This window comes from Tursiops truncatus, chromosome 20 (assembly GCF_011762595.2).
Source record: "Tursiops truncatus isolate mTurTru1 chromosome 20, mTurTru1.mat.Y, whole genome shotgun sequence".
Taxonomy (NCBI): Eukaryota; Metazoa; Chordata; class Mammalia; order Artiodactyla; family Delphinidae; genus Tursiops; species Tursiops truncatus.
In genome coordinates this window covers 35,230,974-35,249,744 of record NC_047053.1, presented here as the reverse complement: position 1 = coordinate 35,249,744, position 18,771 = coordinate 35,230,974, and the positions used below count along the sequence as shown (strand labels likewise).

The window sequence follows — 18,771 nt, the reverse complement described above, 5'->3', positions numbered from 1 at the left end:
TCGCCGGGCCCCTCGATCCTGTATCCCCCGAGGCGAGGGATTCTCCTAGCGCTGGGGCTGGGAAGGCCGAGACCCCCCCCCCTCACTTAAAGATGTAGGGGAATAGCGCTTTTCTTTTGAAATCATCGGCTCGCGCGACCCCCTCTTGAAGACCCCAAAGTCCTCGGCTTCTCTTTGTCTCTCTCGGCCGTCCCCCGCCTGTCAGTCGCTAGCAGTTAGCTGGGGTAGGGTGGGCAAACTCCCCCCACTCCCGGCCACTCGAATAAAAAATAACCGCACATTTTATCCAACCCATTAAGAGGTGGGAGATTCTGGGCCGGACCACTCTCCCCCCAGCTAGGGCCCGGGTAGGGGGATGGGTGGGGGGCGGGGCGCCTCCCTAGGGGCCAGATTCTTGCAAGGGGGTGGGGGCAAGTAGAGCTTCGGGAAAACAGCCCCCACCAGCCCAACTTACCCGGGGGGTGAGTTGAGAGGCACCCTCCCCCCGCCCCCGGCCGGGAGTTTGGTGGGCTGGGCCGTGTTGGAGGGCCCAAGGGCCCAGAGGCGTCGGGGGTCTTCCCCTGCAGGGTGGGTGGGGGCTTTCACCACGTGGCTTCGCCTTTTTTTTTTTTTTTTTTCCGCTCCATTTTTTTTTTTCAAGTCGATTTTATTTAGAGGCGGCGCCAGGGCGGCCGCGGAGAAACGTGACACACCAGCCCGCTTGGAGGGGTTTCGGACAGAAGGGAAGGAGCCGCGCCGCGTCGTCCGCCTCCCAGCGCGCCGCGGGCACTTCTCCCGGGCCTCCCCGAACTCTCCCGCGACCTCTGCGCGCCCTCCGGCCGCCTTCCCCTCCTCGGCTCCGGACAACTTCAGGGGTGGGGTGCAAAGAAAGTTTGCGTCTGCTGCCGCCGCCTCCCGCCTCGGCCTAGGAGGCTCACCGCCCGCGCCCGCCCGCTCGGCCTTGCCCAGGACTGCGTCCTGCCCGAGACCGCCACCATGAACAAGCTGTACATCGGCAATCTCAACGAGAGCGTGACCCCCGCGGACTTGGAGAAAGTGTTTGCGGAGCACAAGATCTCCTACAGCGGCCAGTTCTTGGTCAAGTCCGGCTATGCCTTCGTGGACTGCCCCGACGAACACTGGGCGATGAAGGCCATCGAAACTTTCTCCGGTAAGAGTGCACCCACCTCCCCGGAAAAAGCACCGCGAAATGCCTAAACTACGGGGACCTGCTCCTCTTATTTCCTTGCCCGCCAACTCCTCTCTGCCCCCGGCCTGCGGGGCTTGGCCTCGGTACCGACTCCCATCCACCTTCTCCGACGCCCCCTGCGTCCCCTCGCTGGCCCCTCGCGCGGAAATATCCGTCTTTCCTCGCCCCTTCCTCTTAGCCCGAGATGAAGAGCTGGAGGCTTTAGTGAGGTGATTCTCCTAGCCCCCAACCGACGGGGCGGGAGCCCCTGTTGGCAGGAGTTGGGGGGGGCTCGCCACCGAGGCGAACTCAGTCTGGGCGCCCTACGTCAGTCCCTCGGTGTCCGAGGCTGGACGCCCCCACCCCGTGCGCACCCCCTCGCCTTCCTCCGCCGTAGGCCTTTCCGGGCTGGGAAGGGGTCCCCGCTCCACTCCCGACCTCCAGGGTTTCCGTGGGGACGGCAGCCTTCGGGCCTGACCTGAGAGGAGCGGGGTCCCGCCTACCGCCCAGGGCCCGGGGCTTGAGCCATTTTGATTTGAAAGTGGGGCGTGAGCGGGGTGGCGCGGCGGCGGCGGCGGCGGCGGGTCGCCATGCTGCTTCCCGAGACGCCCAGGCTGGGCCGAGAGGAGCGCGCGGCGGCCGCCGGGGACCCTCCTCGCGGGGCCCAGCTCCGTTCCCCCGGACCTCGCCAACCGGCCGGCCCCGACAGGTGACCACCCCGCCGCCCGAAGCCCTTCTCCCTGGTTCGACAGGAAAATAAAGTTTCATTCTGCAGCCCCACCCCCACCCCCCGCCACAGACTTTGGGAAAAACGGGGGAGCCCTTTCTCGGCCCCTTCTCCCCACATCTGGGAGCCGTAAAGGCAGCCGGCCCACACGGACGGACGCCCTCGCACCTCCCCCAGATCCGGCTCCCAGAGCCGTCCACTACTCGGCTACCTCAGTGAGAGAACAAAACAAAAATTCAGAAAACACGGTAATGAATTTAGAGAGTCCACCATTCCCCAGGCGACCTTTTCGCATCCGGCTGCGGAACCCACTACCTGGATTCCTAGGAAGATCTCAAATCCCAGTAACTCCTGAATTACTCTGATTTCTCCTTCCTTTTGCCGCCCCCCCCCCCCCCCCCCGCCGTCCAAGCTCTCATGTTGTCTTTTTCAATTTAATCTTTAGGGAAAGTGGAGCTGCAAGGAAAACGCCTAGAGATTGAACACTCCGTCCCCAAAAAACAAAGGTAGGAAAGAGCTCTTCTCTGGGGAGGGGGTCAGCCTGGGGGCGCTGAGAGGCTGTGTTCAGGGGTCCATAGTGTCTCCAGTGGAAGAAACCCATTACTGGCCTTCCCACCCCCAACTCCGGATGTTGGGGGCAGGGAGGGAAGATTGGCTAAGATCTTGTAATGGGTGGTTTACAGCTTGTAAAAAAAAAAAAAAAAAGCTGAGGCTGGGGTGGGCTAGGAGATGTTACTTGGAGAAGTAAAAGCGAGAAAAATCAATAGAGGAGGAACCTTGTGGAGTTTGTTCATGGTGTGTGGGACCATTTTTGTGGGGAAGCTAAAAATCTTTAGAGAGTTGAGACTCATGGACATTCAGCAAGTTTCTAGCAGGACTGTTTTTCCCCCCCTTCCCTCACCATAATTCTTAAGTGGATTGGGAGGGGGTCCCCTTTGACTCCCTAGGGGAAGTGGAATGAATTCCTGCCACCCAAAGAATTCTGTGCTTTATTTATATTTCTGCAACAGGCAAAGACATTATTTTTTCACAGACACCTATCTCTAGTCCCTCCCATCACACATCCTCCCCTCCCAACTGGATTTTGCAAATATGCTTTGGCTGTACTATCCTTTCTGAGCCCCCCACCCCCACTCCTTCAGTCCATTGTTGCAAGGGGACCGACCATCTGGGGTGAGAGCTTTGTGTTCAGGCTGTGAGCTGGGGCTCTTTGGAGGGTCTAGAACTCCCTGGATGAATGGGGGTGTGTGTGTGTGTGTGTGTGTGTGTGTGTGTGTGTGTGTGTGTGTGTGTGTGTGTGTGTGTGTGTGTGTGAGAGAGAGAGAGAGAGAGAGAGAGAGGGAGGGAGAGAGAGGGAGAGAAAGAGAGAGTGTGTTCCAATACCTTCCTATCCTCACTTCAGCAAAGGGGGTAACTCTTATGTTATCCCCAAAGCTGATTCATGGTTCAGATCTTTCATTGAACTCTGGCTGGGAAGTATAAGGGCAGTCTTTCTGCTTTCTCAGACCTGACTTTAAACATGTTGACAGTGCAGAGTTTTCTCTCATGTTGCAGCCCCCAGTAAGTCTTTGATCTTCTCCTCGCTTTCTCCCCTCATTTCAACTGGAAACTTGCTACATTTTAGAATAGTTCCTGGCCTTTTCTGGGTGGGAAGGTGGAGGTGGGTGGCTGTGTTTTTCTGAAGGCAGTTAAGAGAGTCTAGAAAGTTTAATGTGAGAAAAATCTGTTCCGTGGTTTAGCTTGAGATACTTAAGTAACTTGGAACTATTGTTTCTATAGATGATCAATATGGCTTGTAACTATGTTTATAGAGCTTGTGATGTAACCTCAAGTGCTTGAAATACTTTGTTATTGGAAAGGCAATTAGAGTTAGGAGTAAAGAGACAATAAAATCGGAAGAAAGAAAAAAAGTCTTATTTATTATTTGGAAGCATTTCCTGGAGATGGGAATGAGAGAGCTATGTACACTGACATCAGTAGATCTACTGAGAAGATAGTGGATATTTGACCTGAAAGCTAAGTGTTTGAAACATGTTGATGGACAATAACCAGAATAACTGGAATTCTGAAATATATGGAATTTTTTTCTTTTGCTCTAAAGGATGGTTTAAATTTTAAAGGGAATAAAGTGATAAGCAAGAAAATAGCAAAATGTGATGAAATGGAACGCAAAACATTTATATTTTAATTTTCATGGTGCACAGTGTTTATGGATCTTTTCCCCTAAGCCATCTGCTTGCTTTAAAGCCATTTTTAGGCTCCTTCTTGTTCCCTCCAAAATGTATTACTGAGGGCTCCTTTGAGTTGGGAAGGGGTGGGGTTTGTGAGGAGTGGGTACAAAATCTTCCCTTCCACACCCATATTCAATCTTTTGTGTATTCTCCCCCCCTTCCTGAAATAATTTTTGAGCACAAACATTGAGTCAGTTGTGTTTTTTTTTTTTTTCTGAGTGGTGGTAAGGCACTTCATTTTTCTAGAATGAATCAATTTTTGAAGTTTTAGGATTTAAAAAAAGAAAGTTTGTTTTCATGAAGTCAGTTTGCTCTCTATCATTTTGTGTTCTTTGAGGAAGCATGTTGTGGTGTGTGTTTTTAGTCTGTCTGAAAGTATTTCTTCAGTTGGTTTGTTCCTGGCGTTTTCAGTCTCATGATGTATAGAACAGGAACTAGTTAATTAATTATGACTAATATATTTTAAGCAAAATGAACAATGGTGCATATATATATTTTGTGTATATATATATTGTTTTTACTGTTTAAAATAGTACATCTTCTTGATGTACTCAGTTCCAAATGAATTATGACTTTTTAAACATTTCTAAGAGATTCATAAAAACCTGGCAACCTAAATGTTCCTCTTTTTTTTTTTTTAAGAAGGGGGTTATCAAGAAAATGATAAAATATTTTTTAGCAGTTAACTCTAACTGATTTTGAAGTATTAATATATGTTGTTTTAACCTTGTATCTATTTGCTAAATATAATTTATTCCTTTTTAAGAACTCAAGAGACTGAACTTTAAGTTGAAAAACTGAAAACATTAAGTTGAATTTTTAAAATGGGTGGCGTTAAATTTCTCTGAGATCACCTTCCCAAATACCCTCTTAGTCAGTGTTGGAATTTTGGTCAAGAGTTTCAGCTTATTGTTGAGAATTTGTATATATTCACTGTCAAGTATTAGGACAAAGGAGGAAAACCAAAAGCATTTTAAAGACAGTTGTGAAAAGGATTTGTATGTTTTTTTTGTTTGTTTGTTTTTAAGACACTTGAGTAGTTAAGGTAGAGGGGTATCATGTTAGTGAGGCTTGGGTATTTGGGGAGAAAATTCCTTAAAAGGGAATTAAATTTTTGTTTCATTTGCCACTGTGTGTGCCTTTTTCTAGAGGAATGTGGCCTAAAGATAGCATACCTCCTGTCCACTGGTGTCATCAAAATAAAAGTTGTTGCTGTTAAGAAAAGTAGTGAAGAGATGTACTGCATTTCTCTAGGTGAAATGTGTTCAAGTTAAAGACTTTGATTTCCTTAGGCAGATTAATGGTTGTTTTCTCTGACTTAAAATGAGGTGGGCTAATAACACTTTCCCTTAAATTTCTAAATATCAAAAAGCACACAAAAATTGGTCTCCTAGCCCTATAAGTGTGAGAACTCTCAGAAGAGAAGTATTCAAACTTAATTCTGATTTTATGGTTTAATTTTCTGAAGTTAGTTGCTTTAAAAATCTCTGCAAAGGGATGTCTCGTAAGTGGCAAAAATATTTTTAAGTGATTTGCGGAGACTCTGAAGAAATAATTGGATCACTAAATGTTTTCAAAACAGACAAAAATTTTGCCTTCAGAAATGGGTTTGCCTTTAAGGAAAATTGTTCTTATGGGCTGAAAATTAATTATGGGCGTTGTTAAGAAACAAGGGAATGTCTTTAAAAAACAACTGTAAAGGAGGACAAGTACTAGGGTGGGAGTACTTGCAGGCACTTTTGCCTTAGTGGTTATGGTTGAAAGATACGTCTGACCAGATAATCAACTAGTAAGTTTAAAGTAGAAACGGTTTGTGACACTTTTAGTAAAAAGGTTTTCTTACTAATACCAAGTTTTTGAGTTTTAAATAAGTTGATTCTTAATTTTTCTGCGTTCTTTGGAGGAAAGGTGGAAATCAATTCACTTTACCCATTTTAATTTTCACCTAGAAAATAAATGTTTACAAATTCATAAATTAAGTTTTTTTCACTGCTAGAGAAATCTTTAACTTGTTATTTAGTGCTCAGTATTTCAAGGTGACTTTCCTAAAGACAGTGGTATATGATTATCCTTTGGAAGAGTTGTAGGTTTCCAGAACACTTTATTTTCTAACCCAAAGTAGAAAGATGAAATTTTACTCCAGTGGTTTCCCAGATGGAGAACTTTTGAGTAAAGAGGGGGAAGAATTGTAATTCCCATCACTAATTTATTCAAAGTATAGTTAGCTGTTTCAAATGTAAAGTTTTAATGGCATAGATTTTGCTGGAACAAGAGCAAAACATTCTTTCTTGTAATTATGTTTTAGAGACAAAATACATGACATTCCCATTGGAAGAATCTTGATTCAAAGGTCCAGAGCTTCTAATCTTTTTAAATTACCTTAATATATGTTATTTGAATCATATTTTATGTGTTTGGGTACTTTTAAGGCTTATTTTTTGAGCTTATTTATTCTATAATGTGTAACAGCCAGTTGACAAAGATACCATTGAGATTGGCTAGTGAGTATAAAATTTTAAAACATTAAAATTTTAGTTAAGTGAAAAGAGGGAGACCTAAGTGCTATTTGTGGAAGTCTAAGGGTTTTTGTGTTGAAGAGATATGTATTGGTTGTACCTGTGTTGGTTTTCGTGTGTGTGGGGGGGGTGGTAGTGTTGGTGATGTTGTTATTAGAATAAATGTATGAAGCAAAGGCGTTTGAAGAACAGACATTTTGCCAGCTGTTAGAATTTAAATTCAGTCTTGTTCGCTCCCCATCCTCTTAAAAGATTCTTAAAATGTGGCTAATGCCTTCCAGAAAGTGCAGCTTAGATTTTGGGATGGGAGTGTTTGGGAGAGAAAAGAGGAGGAGGAAAAAAGCAGCAGGGGAGACTGGAAAAATCAGACGAGTTAGTCCTGGGTTGGAAATTCCAGACGGGGAGAAAAAAAGAGAGAGAGAGAGAGGGAGAGAGAGAGAGGGAGAGAGAGAGAGAGAGAGAGAGAGAGAGAGCGAAAGAGAGAGAGAGAGAGAGAAAGAGAGAGAAAGAAAGAGAGAGAGAAAGAAAGAGAGAGAGGGAGAGGGAGAGGGAGGGAGATGGGGGTTGGGGTGGATTGCCCGCTTCCCTTTTAAAGAGGAGCGGCTAGAGGCGCACAGCGACCCACGGGAGGAGGGGGTCGCAGACACCAGGTTTGGAAGACGGGTGGTAGATTCAGACCAGGGCAAGGCGATTTTTGCTTTCGGAGTTGCCTGCCTTCCCTTCGCTTTTTCAAAAAACAGAGAAAGTCGCGGCGGCGCTGGAGGCGCTTCCTGGAGAGCCCGCGCCGGCCCCGCTGCCCTTCCCCGCCCGCCGCAGACCAAGCCCAGCCCCGGCCTCGCAATCTCTGCCCGCTCCGCGCAGGGGCCCTCGCCTGCCTTTGAACCAGCCCCTACCCGGGAACATCCGCAGGCCTGGGTCTCCGACGAGGGCTTCCTTTCCCAGGGTCCCGAGACCCCTGGCTGCGGCGCGCCGGCCCACAGCCTCGCCTTCGTCCTGGGAGCCCCCAGATCCCAAACCTCGCCGCGGCTTCCCCAGCCTTCCCCACTGGGAGAGGTCCCAGGCCCCGCGGTGCAGACCTTCCAGCGCCCGCGCTGTCTCAAGCCCTTTACATTCTAAGGCAAAAGCTAAAGGCTGGAGGGTGATTGTGGAGTGAAGAGTCAGGGGAGGGAGGAAAAGAGCAGGTCAGGGGAAAGTAAGAGGATGGAGAGGTGGAGAGAAAATGGAAGTCCATGTTAACTGTTGCCCTCTCCCAGGAGCTGAGGCCCCTTGGCCATGGGGCATAGAACCTTGGAGAGTTAACAGCGTCGCATAATCTGTAATCTTCAGTAGATAGACTGTGTGTCCCCATGTTCCAAAGGCTGACTGAAACAATAACAAAGGGAGTAATAGTAACCAGAGGTTCTATGATGGGTTTTATTTATGTTGTAAAAGATTGACAACAGGTCTTCCATTTGGCCACTGGTGAGGCTTTGAAGATCTTTCTCAGGGTCTCAGTCAGTGTTTGACTCCATGTTAATGTCAAATTTGCATAATACCATTTCCACCTGGGCCCAGTCCACACCTTTTTAAATGTCTGTCAAAACAAATAAGAAAAGGTCTCTCCTCAAAAAACGTGGAATCAAAATGTATGCTTTTTTGGTTATTGATAAAAGTTTGATTTAGCTAGAAAATGATCAACCAGGAGAGTGCCTGTGACAACACAAACCGTTTCAAGGGCGCATCGCCAGCAGGGAGATGTCCAGTCCCCAGTTTGTTAACTGCATTCTAGTAGAAGAACTTGAGTTTGTTCAAAGGGGGCTCTGTACTTTTTAGTGGGTCCAAGGGGTCATCCTAGTATTGAACAAGCAGAGCCAGCTTTGTAAGACCTGCTTCTCCTTCGCAGCCAGTAGGTTTGCAATAGATAGTCATGGAATGAAGGAACAACAGGCTGGAACAAGCTTTCACCCTAAACGCAGACTGCTGAAATCAAACGTGTGTTGATAATGGGTAAATCACAGGAGAAAAGTAGGTCTGGACCTCATCATTTTAATATAGTTGGAGAAAACCTGATTGCGAAACACTGAAATGTAACTGTATACAGAACAAACACCACCAGAAATGCAGTCCTAGTGCAGAAGTCCAGGCTTCCAGGATTTGATGTTCTGGTCGTGTGGCAGAGAGCAGAGAGCATGGCGAGCCCACCAGTAAACTGCTTTTGTATGAAATACAGAGCAAGAAGCTGGATGAGTAAAAGAATTTTTGACTGGATTGTCCAGATATTTTCAACACCCCTAGGACAAGTCTGATTATTAGACAAGTGGCATTTTGGTGGCTAAAGGCGTATAAGTGACCCATCAGGATGGGTGGGAATTTTGGCCATAGTTTAGGGGGAAGGTTGTGGAGACAGGAGAAGTGGAGGATCTCTCTTCATTTTCTCTTTCCCTCTCCAATGTATCTGTTTTGTGGATTCCAGTCAGTTCTTTCACCGTTTCCTTAGGAAAAGTGGGTTAAGGAAGGCTTCAATTTTTATTCATTTTGCGTTAGTTTCAGTTAAAAAATTAGTCCTTCATCCAGATGTTTTGGCCACCTGAAATGGAAAATGTTAAGTCTAAGTGAGGTGTGATTGCATAGTTTAGTTGATTGGATATAGTTAGAATCTTTAAGAGGAGAAATCGGAGAATTTAGAAATTTTTAAAAAAATTGTCTTGTGTAAAGGTTGTTTGTGGAGTCTGAGTTCTTTGGCAACAGGAGCAGGGAGGACAGGAATCATTTTCAGAATTCTTGAGGCTCAAGGAGGGAGGAAGCTCTATTATTAGGTCAGAGTCTCATGACCTACCCTAGGTCCCTCACTCAGTCCTACAGGAGTGTGGAGGAAAGGTCTCTCCAGGAGAGCTCAGTGCTCAAAAACAAGAGTTTTGGAGTCAGGCAATGACCGGGAAACTGGAAAAGTTACTTAACCTCCTTGAGCCGTCATTGCCTTAACTGTAAGCTGGTGCTATTACACATTAGCTATTATTTGTTTCCCATGTGGACCTGTGCCTCCTGTCTTTGGACTGTGTGTAACAGCTTGGCCATATATCTAAGGCAACAGGTACGGTGTTCAGGTACACTTCTGTGAATATGGCGTGTAGTTTATGTGGAACGATGATGGATAGGCATATTGAGGGGGATTGGTGTGCAGGATGCTTTTGATCACCTGTGTGCTGAAAGGAAAGGCCACCTTTTGGGAGAAGGAGGTGAAGCTCATCAGGGCAACCCTCAAGAGCCCCTTACCACTGTCTCTTAACCATCCTCTTAGGAGAATGGAGCATACATTGCAACGTTGATGCCCTCAACCTGGGCCAGGTTCCTCGCTGAAATTTCACACTTTTGGTGCTCCTGTCAAAAGTGCATGTAGGGTAGGACTTTGATGAGAGGAGAACTATCCTAATTCTGCAGATGAGGTGGTGTAAGAATTCAGGATGAAGGGGACTGTGTAAGTCCTTTTGGGGGTCTGAGGAAGAAGAAATGGGCAGCTTCCCCTATCTGGTAGGAGATGGGCATGTTTGTCTTGAAGTTCCCTTCTTGCTTAAGCTAACAAAGTAGGCATTCAGGAGTTGGGGACCCTTGGATGCGGAGGAAGTGACTGCCATGGCTCCCCTTCCCGTGCCTCTTAGATAGCAAAGCCACAGTGGTCTCAGTTTCTCTACCTGGTCTGGAAACAGTCCCCAAAGGGGTGCTCAGGACCCACTTTGATGTCCACTTGCTTTTTTCAGCCCTCCCTGCCCCAAAGGTACAAACTCACAAACCCACAGACATATAGCCCCTTTCCACATCTCAGTCCAGGGAATGAAGGTTGAATCTTCTCTTAGTGGGGTGGGGAGAAGGGCTTCCAATCCGGATGTGGTTTTAGGCCATTTAACAGGCTTGTGACTTTATTCAGTTACTATAAAGGGTTTTACAATTAGTTTATGCGGAATGATGTGTGTTGCCTCTTTTCTGGAGTGGCATTTGGGATTGCTTGGGGCTTGTCACCTTTCCATCAGGTACTCTGAGGAGGAGAAAATGGGGGGAGAGAGGAACTGGAGTGGGGCTGTTGGGTGGAGTAAGCTTGGTGAGGCTATCTATTCAGAGTTAGACGTATTTATGCCACTTCCTCCTCCAGGTCTCTGAGTTGCTTGGGAGGAGAAGTCCAACTGTAATAGAGAGCAGTTGCTTTGGCAGGATTTGGAGACAGAACCCTAAATTAAAGGGCAAAGATGATCCTTCACAGACGTGGCTGTTGGTGGCTGCAGCCAGTGTGTTCTGAGCGAGGATGAGATGTAAATAGGATGTTGGCTGCGGAGACGGCAGGGTTAAGAAGAACAGTCTCTTCACTTTTCTAGAGTGTCCACTCCAGCAACCTTTTATTTAATGTAGAAGGGAAAATCTAGCTGACTGAAGTTATTTTATATAGAGAGGTTTCCTCCCAACGTTTATTACCATTTGATTCAAAGCCGCTTCTGCTGACTTTTTAGAATAGAGTGGAGTGATATCTGTCCAGAATAAGCTGTGGGAGGCAAGAGGTGGAATAAAATGATCTTCACGAACCTCATAACCTCACAGATCTCTCGGATCATCTTTCTTTCACTTTCCCACCCTTGCCCCTGACCATCTTGAGTAGTTTCCTTTAAACTTTTTTTTTTTTTTGCGGGGGTGGGGGGCATGCCTTACGGCATGGGGGAGCTTAGTTCCCCGACCAGGGATCGAACCCCTGCCCCTTGCATTGGAAGTGCAGAGTTCTAACCACTGGACCGCCAGGGAATTCCCTACACTTCTAACTAGAAGAGGAATGATGCCTGTCTAGGCCTGAGTTCCTTTGTTCTCCTCTTCAGAACATCACATGGTCAGCCACTTTAGCCTGGGTGTGTGGGGCTCTTGCCAGTCAGTCATTAGCCATTTTTTGGAGATGGAGTGGGGTGTTAATTTTAAAAATATATATTTACAACTAAATCATGCAAGAAAATATTTAACATGGTATAGACATTTGATAGCTTGCATATTGCTCCAAAGCTTGGTACTTCTGATCATGCATTCATTCACACATGTATGCGTGCACCCACTTATTTTTATCTATTCAGAGTCTACTATTTATTTATTTTTAATAAATGTATTTATTTATTTATTTTTGGCTGTGTTGGGTCTTTGTTGCTGCGGGCGGGCTTTCTCTAGTTGCAGCGAGTGGGGACTACTCTTTGTTGTGGTGCCCGGGCTTCTCATTGCGGTGGGCTCTCTTTTTGCGGAGCACGGGCTCTAGGCGCAAGGGCTTCAGTACTTGTGGCACGTGGGCTCAGTAGTTGTGGCGCACGGGCTTAGTTGCTCCGCGGCATGTGGGATCTTCCCTGACCAGGGCTCGAACCTGTGTCCCCTGTATTGGCAGGCGGATTCTTAACCACTGTGCCACCAGAGAAGCCCCAGAGTCTGCTACTGACATGCCCTCTGCCAGGTTATAGAAATATAATGAAGAACAAACAAAAGACCTTGGTCTTTACAGTGGAGATGGCAAAGAAATACAATTTATCAGATCATTTTTCTCCAGGAGCTTTTAGGTTTCCACCTCTATCCTTTTTTCTTTTTTTATTCTTTATTTTGCTAAGCTGAATGTCACAGCCAAAAAATAACCCACCTAAATTTAAAATTAAATTTTTATATTAAAAATTAAAATTAATATGAAATAATTAAAATAATTTAGTAAAATACACATAACATAAAATTTACCATTTTTAAGTGTACAGGTCGGGTGTATTAAGAACATTCACAGTGGTGTGCAACCATCCTCTCCGTTCGTCTCTAGAACTCTTTTCATCTTGCAAGATTGAAACTGTACCCAGTAAACAGTAACACCCCATTCCCGCCTCCCTCTGGCCATATTTAAAGATCACCAATTTTGTTTCTTACATGGTGGCCACCTCCTCATTCTGTATAAAATGGGGGTCTTTGCCTGACCCCTCTCCTGAATTAAACATTTGATTATTTATTGGGTTTTTATTTAGCATTATTGGGTCTCTTTCAGGGCAGGGAAGGGAGACATAGGGAGGAGGAGCTGCACAAAAGAGGTGCAAGATAAAATTCCTGCCCTCCAGTGTTTTCACTTTAGATCCAGGAAAAGCTGTGGGACAGCAGAGGCTAAGAGACTGCAATGAGAGGCACACAACCTCAGGAACTAACAGGAGGTAGGCTTTGAGTGAGCTTAAGCTGTGTTTTTGGAGGACAGGCAGAAAAAATAGGAGTGGATTCAGGAGAGCACTGTGGACAGGCAGGGAGATGTTTGTGGGAAGACAACTCTTCTGGAAGAGAGGGATGGCATCCTAGTGGGGAGAGGCCCCCAGGTAAGTATGGCAGATGTCCGTAATTTCCCTTATTGAGCATCTTCTTTTCTCTAGAGCTCTGTGTGACGTGCTGTGGGTCAAAAGACGAGTTCCTTCTGCCATAATAGGGAGCACAGGGCTTCCCTGGTGGAGCAGTGGTTAAGAATCCGCCTGCCAATGCAGGGGACACGGGTTCGAGCCCTGGTCCGGGAAGATCCCACATGCCGTGGAGCAGCTAGGCCTGTGGGCCACAACTACTGAGCCTGCGCTCTAGAGCCCGCGATTCACAACTACTGAGCCCACGTGCGGCAACTACTGAAGCCCTCTCACCTAGAGTTCGTGCTCTGCAACAGGAGAAGCCACCGCAATGAGGAGCTCATGCACCGCAACTAGAGAAAGCCCACGTGCAGCAACAAAGACCCAACGCAGCCAAAAACAAATAAATAAATATTTAAAAAATGCTTTAAAAAATAATAGGGAGCGTTTATTGAGTATCTATCTACTCAGAGCTAGGCACTGTTCCTTCATTGAATCCTAAGAACGCTGCAGGCATTAGTCTTCATTCCACAGAAGAAGAAGCTGGAACTCTGAGTGGTTATGGTAACTTAGCCAAGGTCATACCTTGAATACTGGTGCTGGGTTTCAAACCCAGGCCTTTCTGCCTTCAAGGCCGAGCTCTCTTAGAAGGTGGGAATAGCTGATCCTCTAACATTCAGAGAAGTTGAATGTTTTGCGGGGGAGAGCATAAGGCTAGCAAATAAAAACATGCCCAACATTAACTTCTCCCTGCTCTGAGCCTCCTTCCTCCGTAGGTGTTTCATACTCGTCTTGCATTATTTTTCCTCTCACCATTGCGATGTTCAGGCAATCTTGAATGGTTGAAGAAAACTAAGAACATTCTCCCCTTGTCTGGGCAGCTATCATGGGAGATGGGAATTCTGCTTTTAGTGAAAAACCACGGAAAGGGGGCTGAATGAAGTGGAGAAGGACTTGAGTGGTTTAGGATTCAGGCGTCAACCTCAGTTTGCCCTTCTGCCAGATGTGTGCACACTGTGGGATCTGGGGTCAGTATCTTCCTGGGCCTCGTGTCCTCATATGAAGCCTCCCCATCTCCATGAACCCCGCAAAAAAAAGCTGGTAGCTATTTTGAGTTCTAAGAGCTTCCATCCTTTGGCATTCCTCTAGGTGCCAGGGCTGGCGCTTTGGGCTAATTTTTTTTTTTTTCCCTTCCCCTTTCCTTTTGTTTGGGTTCAAACCTGGGGAAAATGAGAGGTTGGGGGGAAGGGCGCAGGGATCGAGTGGCTTCCCCTCCCATCCCCCCTCCTCCTAGCAGGAAGGGACAAAGAGTTGACCTTTGTTACAAGCCTGCAGAATCATAATTCATAGCTCATACATGCTTTTGAGGAGCGAGAACCCAGTTACCTTTCCCTGAGGAGCAGGAGCCGGCTTCATGGTGTGGTGACAGTGGCTGGCTAGTGTCACCTTGGGACTAGGCACTTAACCTCTCTGAGCTTCTTTTTGAATTGCAGAATGGAAATAAAAATATTCTCAACCTTCTGTGGTTTAGAGGCTCAAATCAACCTGTGTTCTAGGCTCATAGGAGAGTGTGGATTGTAAACCTTAAAGTACTGTGTAAACGTGAGTTATTAATAAGACTATCAGTAATTGATGACACCCCAAGAGGGCAGACAAAAGAAGGTCATTCGCATCCCCAGACAAATGCCCTACTCTGCATGGAGGTGTGACTCTTCGATTATAAATTTTCTGTAGCGGCTCCCAGAACGCCCTGGGAGAGGAGGGTCTTTTTTTCGAGGCCCGGAAGGCGTCTTGGTTCCGCGCCCCCAGCCCACCCCACTCCCAGGCCTCAGTTCCTGCCTTCTCAGTGGGAGGCCTCCCGCCCGGGTCCTGCCTCCTCCCACAGCCCAGCCGAGGTCTCCAAGGAATGCCGCCTCCCGGGCCATTTTCTCCCCTTCTGCTTCTGCGGCCCCACTTCCAGCCCCCTCCCAGCCCCCTGCCCCCAGCCGGTTCCCACTTAAATGCTTGCAGGCCTGTTCGCAGGCGGGAAGCCCCCTCCCCCACAGGACCACCTCAGTCAGCCCTGACCACGGGGAGGTCGGGTCTGGATTTACTAAAGGACCCCGGAGGGGGAGCCTGCCCCTCGCTGGCTGCCTGGCTCACTGATGGGGTCGGGTTTCGGCCGGTGGCTCTGGAGAGAGAGAGACAAAGGGCAAAGTCCTGGTCCCCACCCCCACCCGGCAGCCCCCGGCGCGTGTCCCCTCCCCCTCCGGGCCCTGCGCGCGTAGCCCAGGGCCCCCTGGGCCGGGTGGGACGGGCTGGGGAGAGTCGGGACGCCGAGGGGGTTCTGGCGGCAGAACGTTCTAGACCGCCGGGCCCCGCAGCAGAGGGGGCCCCCGGGGACATCCTCTGTCCCCCTCCTTGTGCTCTGCCGACTCGGCCCACCCAGCGGCCGGGGTGCGGGGCCGGGCGTTCAGCTTCCCCTGGGTGAGGTGAGAGGGGCTGGGGGAAGGGGCCGGCCCACGTGGGGCACAGGCCCGGCGACGCCAGCCCGGCCGCTCAGCTGCTCGGCCCTTCTCAATTGCCCGTTCATGAGGACTCCCCTCCTCCCCCCCAGCTGCTGCCAGCCCTCCCCCACTCTCAGCTGCTGCCGCCCTTCCCCGGCACCTCTTTCTCAATTGCCCTGCCCGCGCCTGCTTTCCGCCGGCCTCCTGAAAGGCCGTGTTCGCCGTCCCTTGGGCTGTTAGAGACCTTGCCCCTGCTCCCCCCAGGATGGATGAGAACCGTCTCGAATGGTGCTGTCGTGACGCCCTGGCAGAGGCTGGGGCTGGGGAGAAAGACCTCTACAGAGAGGGCATTTTGCTCCCGCACAAGCGAGGGCAGAACTCAGGGTAGGTGTCCATGTCAGAAGAGAGTTATTCTGATGAAGACCTACACGCTGGAAAGAAACAAACAGCAGCTTCCTGAAGTTTTCGGCCACCAACAGGTCTGTGTTGGCAGCCGTGGAGAGGAGACAAGGCTTCCGTGAGGTTGTTAAACCTCCTGTTGGAGGGTCACACCAGAGCGCCTTTCCACTAGTAGGGTGAATTCGTATTTTTCAACGTATGCTGGCATGCATTCTCATCCTTTAGCAGGAACACTGACAATTCCAAGAAGTACCCAAACGCCACTAGGGTCTTTCTCAGTGCAAATTGTGAGTTGCAGAAAACTGATTTCTCTTCAGTCTGGTCTAGTCTCCTTTTCTTTGCTTCCCTGCCTCCAAATCCTAGCCTGGAGCTGTGCTTCCAAGCTTGCCGGTCCCTCCTGAGGAGAGAGCCTCTTGCTCCATTTCCGAGGCATGCCCCGCAGGGCTTTCCTCGGGGGTGTCAGCTCCACCCTCAGCCAGGTCTCTGGGCCCCAGAGTGCCAGACCTTTTGTCTCTTAAGCTTTCTGGAGAGATGCTGACACCTCCACTGGGGGGTGAGCTAAACCAACGTCTCTAGTGAGGCTGGGGCAGGAAGTGGTCTTTCTAGGTCCCCTCCACCTTACCCTCTGTCAGAGCAAATTAACACCCGTGCCGCTGCCCCACCCCCCCACCCCCCGAAGAAGATCCTGGAAATGCTTCCCACTGCTAGCCAGAGAAGGCAGGTGAGCAGTGTCCCCAGTGGTTAATTTCTTATCCACACCATCGCTGCCTGCACCAACAGGGTTGCACTGCTTACACTGGGTCACTTCTCCTGTTTGTCTCCACGCATGAGGTTGAATCTGATGGCTTCATCACACCTCGCACTTCTCACTGTGTAGGGCTCAGGAGGCCAGCTCTGGCTCTAGGAGCCCCTCAGGTGAAAGAGCACGGTTCTAGGCAGAGAGAGCACGGTGGAGGGAGGGAGTGGCAGTTGGCCCAGGCTGACTTGGAATTTGACTGGAAAGAGCTCCACTGTCTCAGCTTCTGTTTTGGCTTCCTCTGGCACTGCCTAGATGGGCAAGAAAAAAAACCCGTGAGCTCTCTCTAGTCAAACGGTGTATTTCCGAGATGAGTGAATTGAGCAAAGGATTTATTCCTCTTCTGCTTGCTTTCCAACATCGGGTGGCGCCTCCCACCGGCCTCTCACCTTTGCAGCCCTGCCTATCCCAAACCAACGTGAAGTTTTTCTAGACAGAATTTTTGGTGACTACACTTTTTCCCTGCTAACAAATCTCTCTGACAGTCATCCAGCCGTATTATAGTACAGTTAGCTCTTCTGCAAGTTAAATCCTGTGCCCAAATTGGAGCCGCATGCAGTAAAAGCCAGTTGGCATGCACTTAGCCATACAGGATATGGGCATTTTTCCTGCTGCTGACATCGGGGCTATACAACTTCTGCTGTGTTAACACTTCTTGTCAGAGAGAAAGGAGCGAAGTTTGGTGAGATGAGCATAAACCAGCCTGGGAGGAGGCTGGTATAAGCTCATCATAAACCAGGTAGGACTAGAGCTCAGCATAAACCAGCTGAGTTCCAGTCCTACCTCAACGTTGCCAAGTCTCTTTCCTTTTCCTGAGCCTCAGTTTCTCCATCTATGAAATGAAGGTGACTATTTAAGACCCTCTCAGACCTCGGTGTATGAATCTTATTCCCTCAATGTAGGAATCTGATTTTCTTCAATTGGAACTTCCGATTGCCAGGTTCATGGGGTGTGTGTGTCCTTGGTCATGTAAGAGGCCTAGTGAATCCCCCTCTTCTTCCGTGACTCCAGGTAGGCCAAGAGCACATTAAACACAGCACAAGAGCCTGCCAGAGAGGGAATGTCGTCCATCCCAGAGTTTCTCCCCGAGATTTGCTTTTCCTTCCTATCCTCAGAATTGGTTCAGGAGCACATGTGGGACAGTGTGTGTGTGCCTCATACCTTTAAAAGACCATGTTCGTGGGACCACAGATACATTCCAGTGGTGTCCCTGCTTTCCAGCTCCTCCCCCCGATACCTTGACCCCTTGGTGGTGGCATCTGCCCTGCTTGGTCCTGCACCTTCCAGTAGGTCAGTGTTTTCCTTTCCAGCCCCTACCTTGCTGGTCAACCCACCCGACTGCCTGCCTGTCTGGCTGCCCTGCCTCTGGATCAGCCTGGCACGGAGCCCTGGGCATTGGGCCAGCTCCTCCTCCCCTCCCCAGCCTGGCCCGCTTTCTCAGCTACTGCCATGCTTGGAGCGTGCCAGGTCCGCCCCCTTCAGAAGCTTTCCTAGACAATTATTTTTTTCTCCACCTCTCCACTCTACAGGGATAAGGAGGCAGGGTGGAGAGGAAGGACTAGGTCAGTGGTGATCTTATGGAAAGGGCAGAGGTTGGCACGTTAGGACATCTTTTATGTGTGATTTCCAGCTGGGGGAAGAAAACTGGGATGGGAGCCAGCTTTGGGGGGGGGGGCGGTGCTTATTCTCCGGTGTCAGCCGCATGGGACTCTTGTTGAGGAGTCAACAAGATCACCCACTTCTTTTCTTTGGCCGCACTGCGTAGCACCCGGAACTTCCCCGACCTGGGATCGAACCCACACCCCCTGCAGTGGAAGCATGGAATCTTAACCACTGGACCACCAGGGAAGTCCCAGGATCACCCACTTGCGAAAGGGTACTGTGGCCAGCCCACCTCCCCAACCCACTTAACCTTGTCTGTTCTCTTCTCCCATCCCAAACCAAACTGAGGGGAATTCCCTGGCAGTCCTGTGGTTAGGACTCCTCGCCTGCACTGAAGGGGCATGGGTTCGATCCCTGGTCGGGGAACTAAGATCCTGCAAGCCCCGCAACATGGCCAAACAAAACAACACAAAACAACAACAACAACAACAAAAAACCAAACTGG

General features: G+C 48.9%; 1 protein-coding gene across 2 annotated transcripts in view; it reads left to right on the top strand.

The window, feature by feature from the left end:
- The first annotated feature begins 431 nt into the window (after positions 1-431).
- Positions 432-18,771, top strand: part of IGF2BP1 (insulin like growth factor 2 mRNA binding protein 1) — a 45,001-nt gene continuing 26,661 nt past the window's right edge. For both annotated transcript variants that reach the window (XM_073798493.1, XM_033847657.2), the window contains exons 1-2: positions 432-1,150; positions 2,341-2,401. In XM_073798493.1, the coding sequence (XP_073654594.1) occupies positions 976-1,150; positions 2,341-2,401 (236 nt within the window). In that variant the 5' untranslated portion in view covers positions 432-975. The remainder of the gene's footprint in view (positions 1,151-2,340; positions 2,402-18,771) is intronic.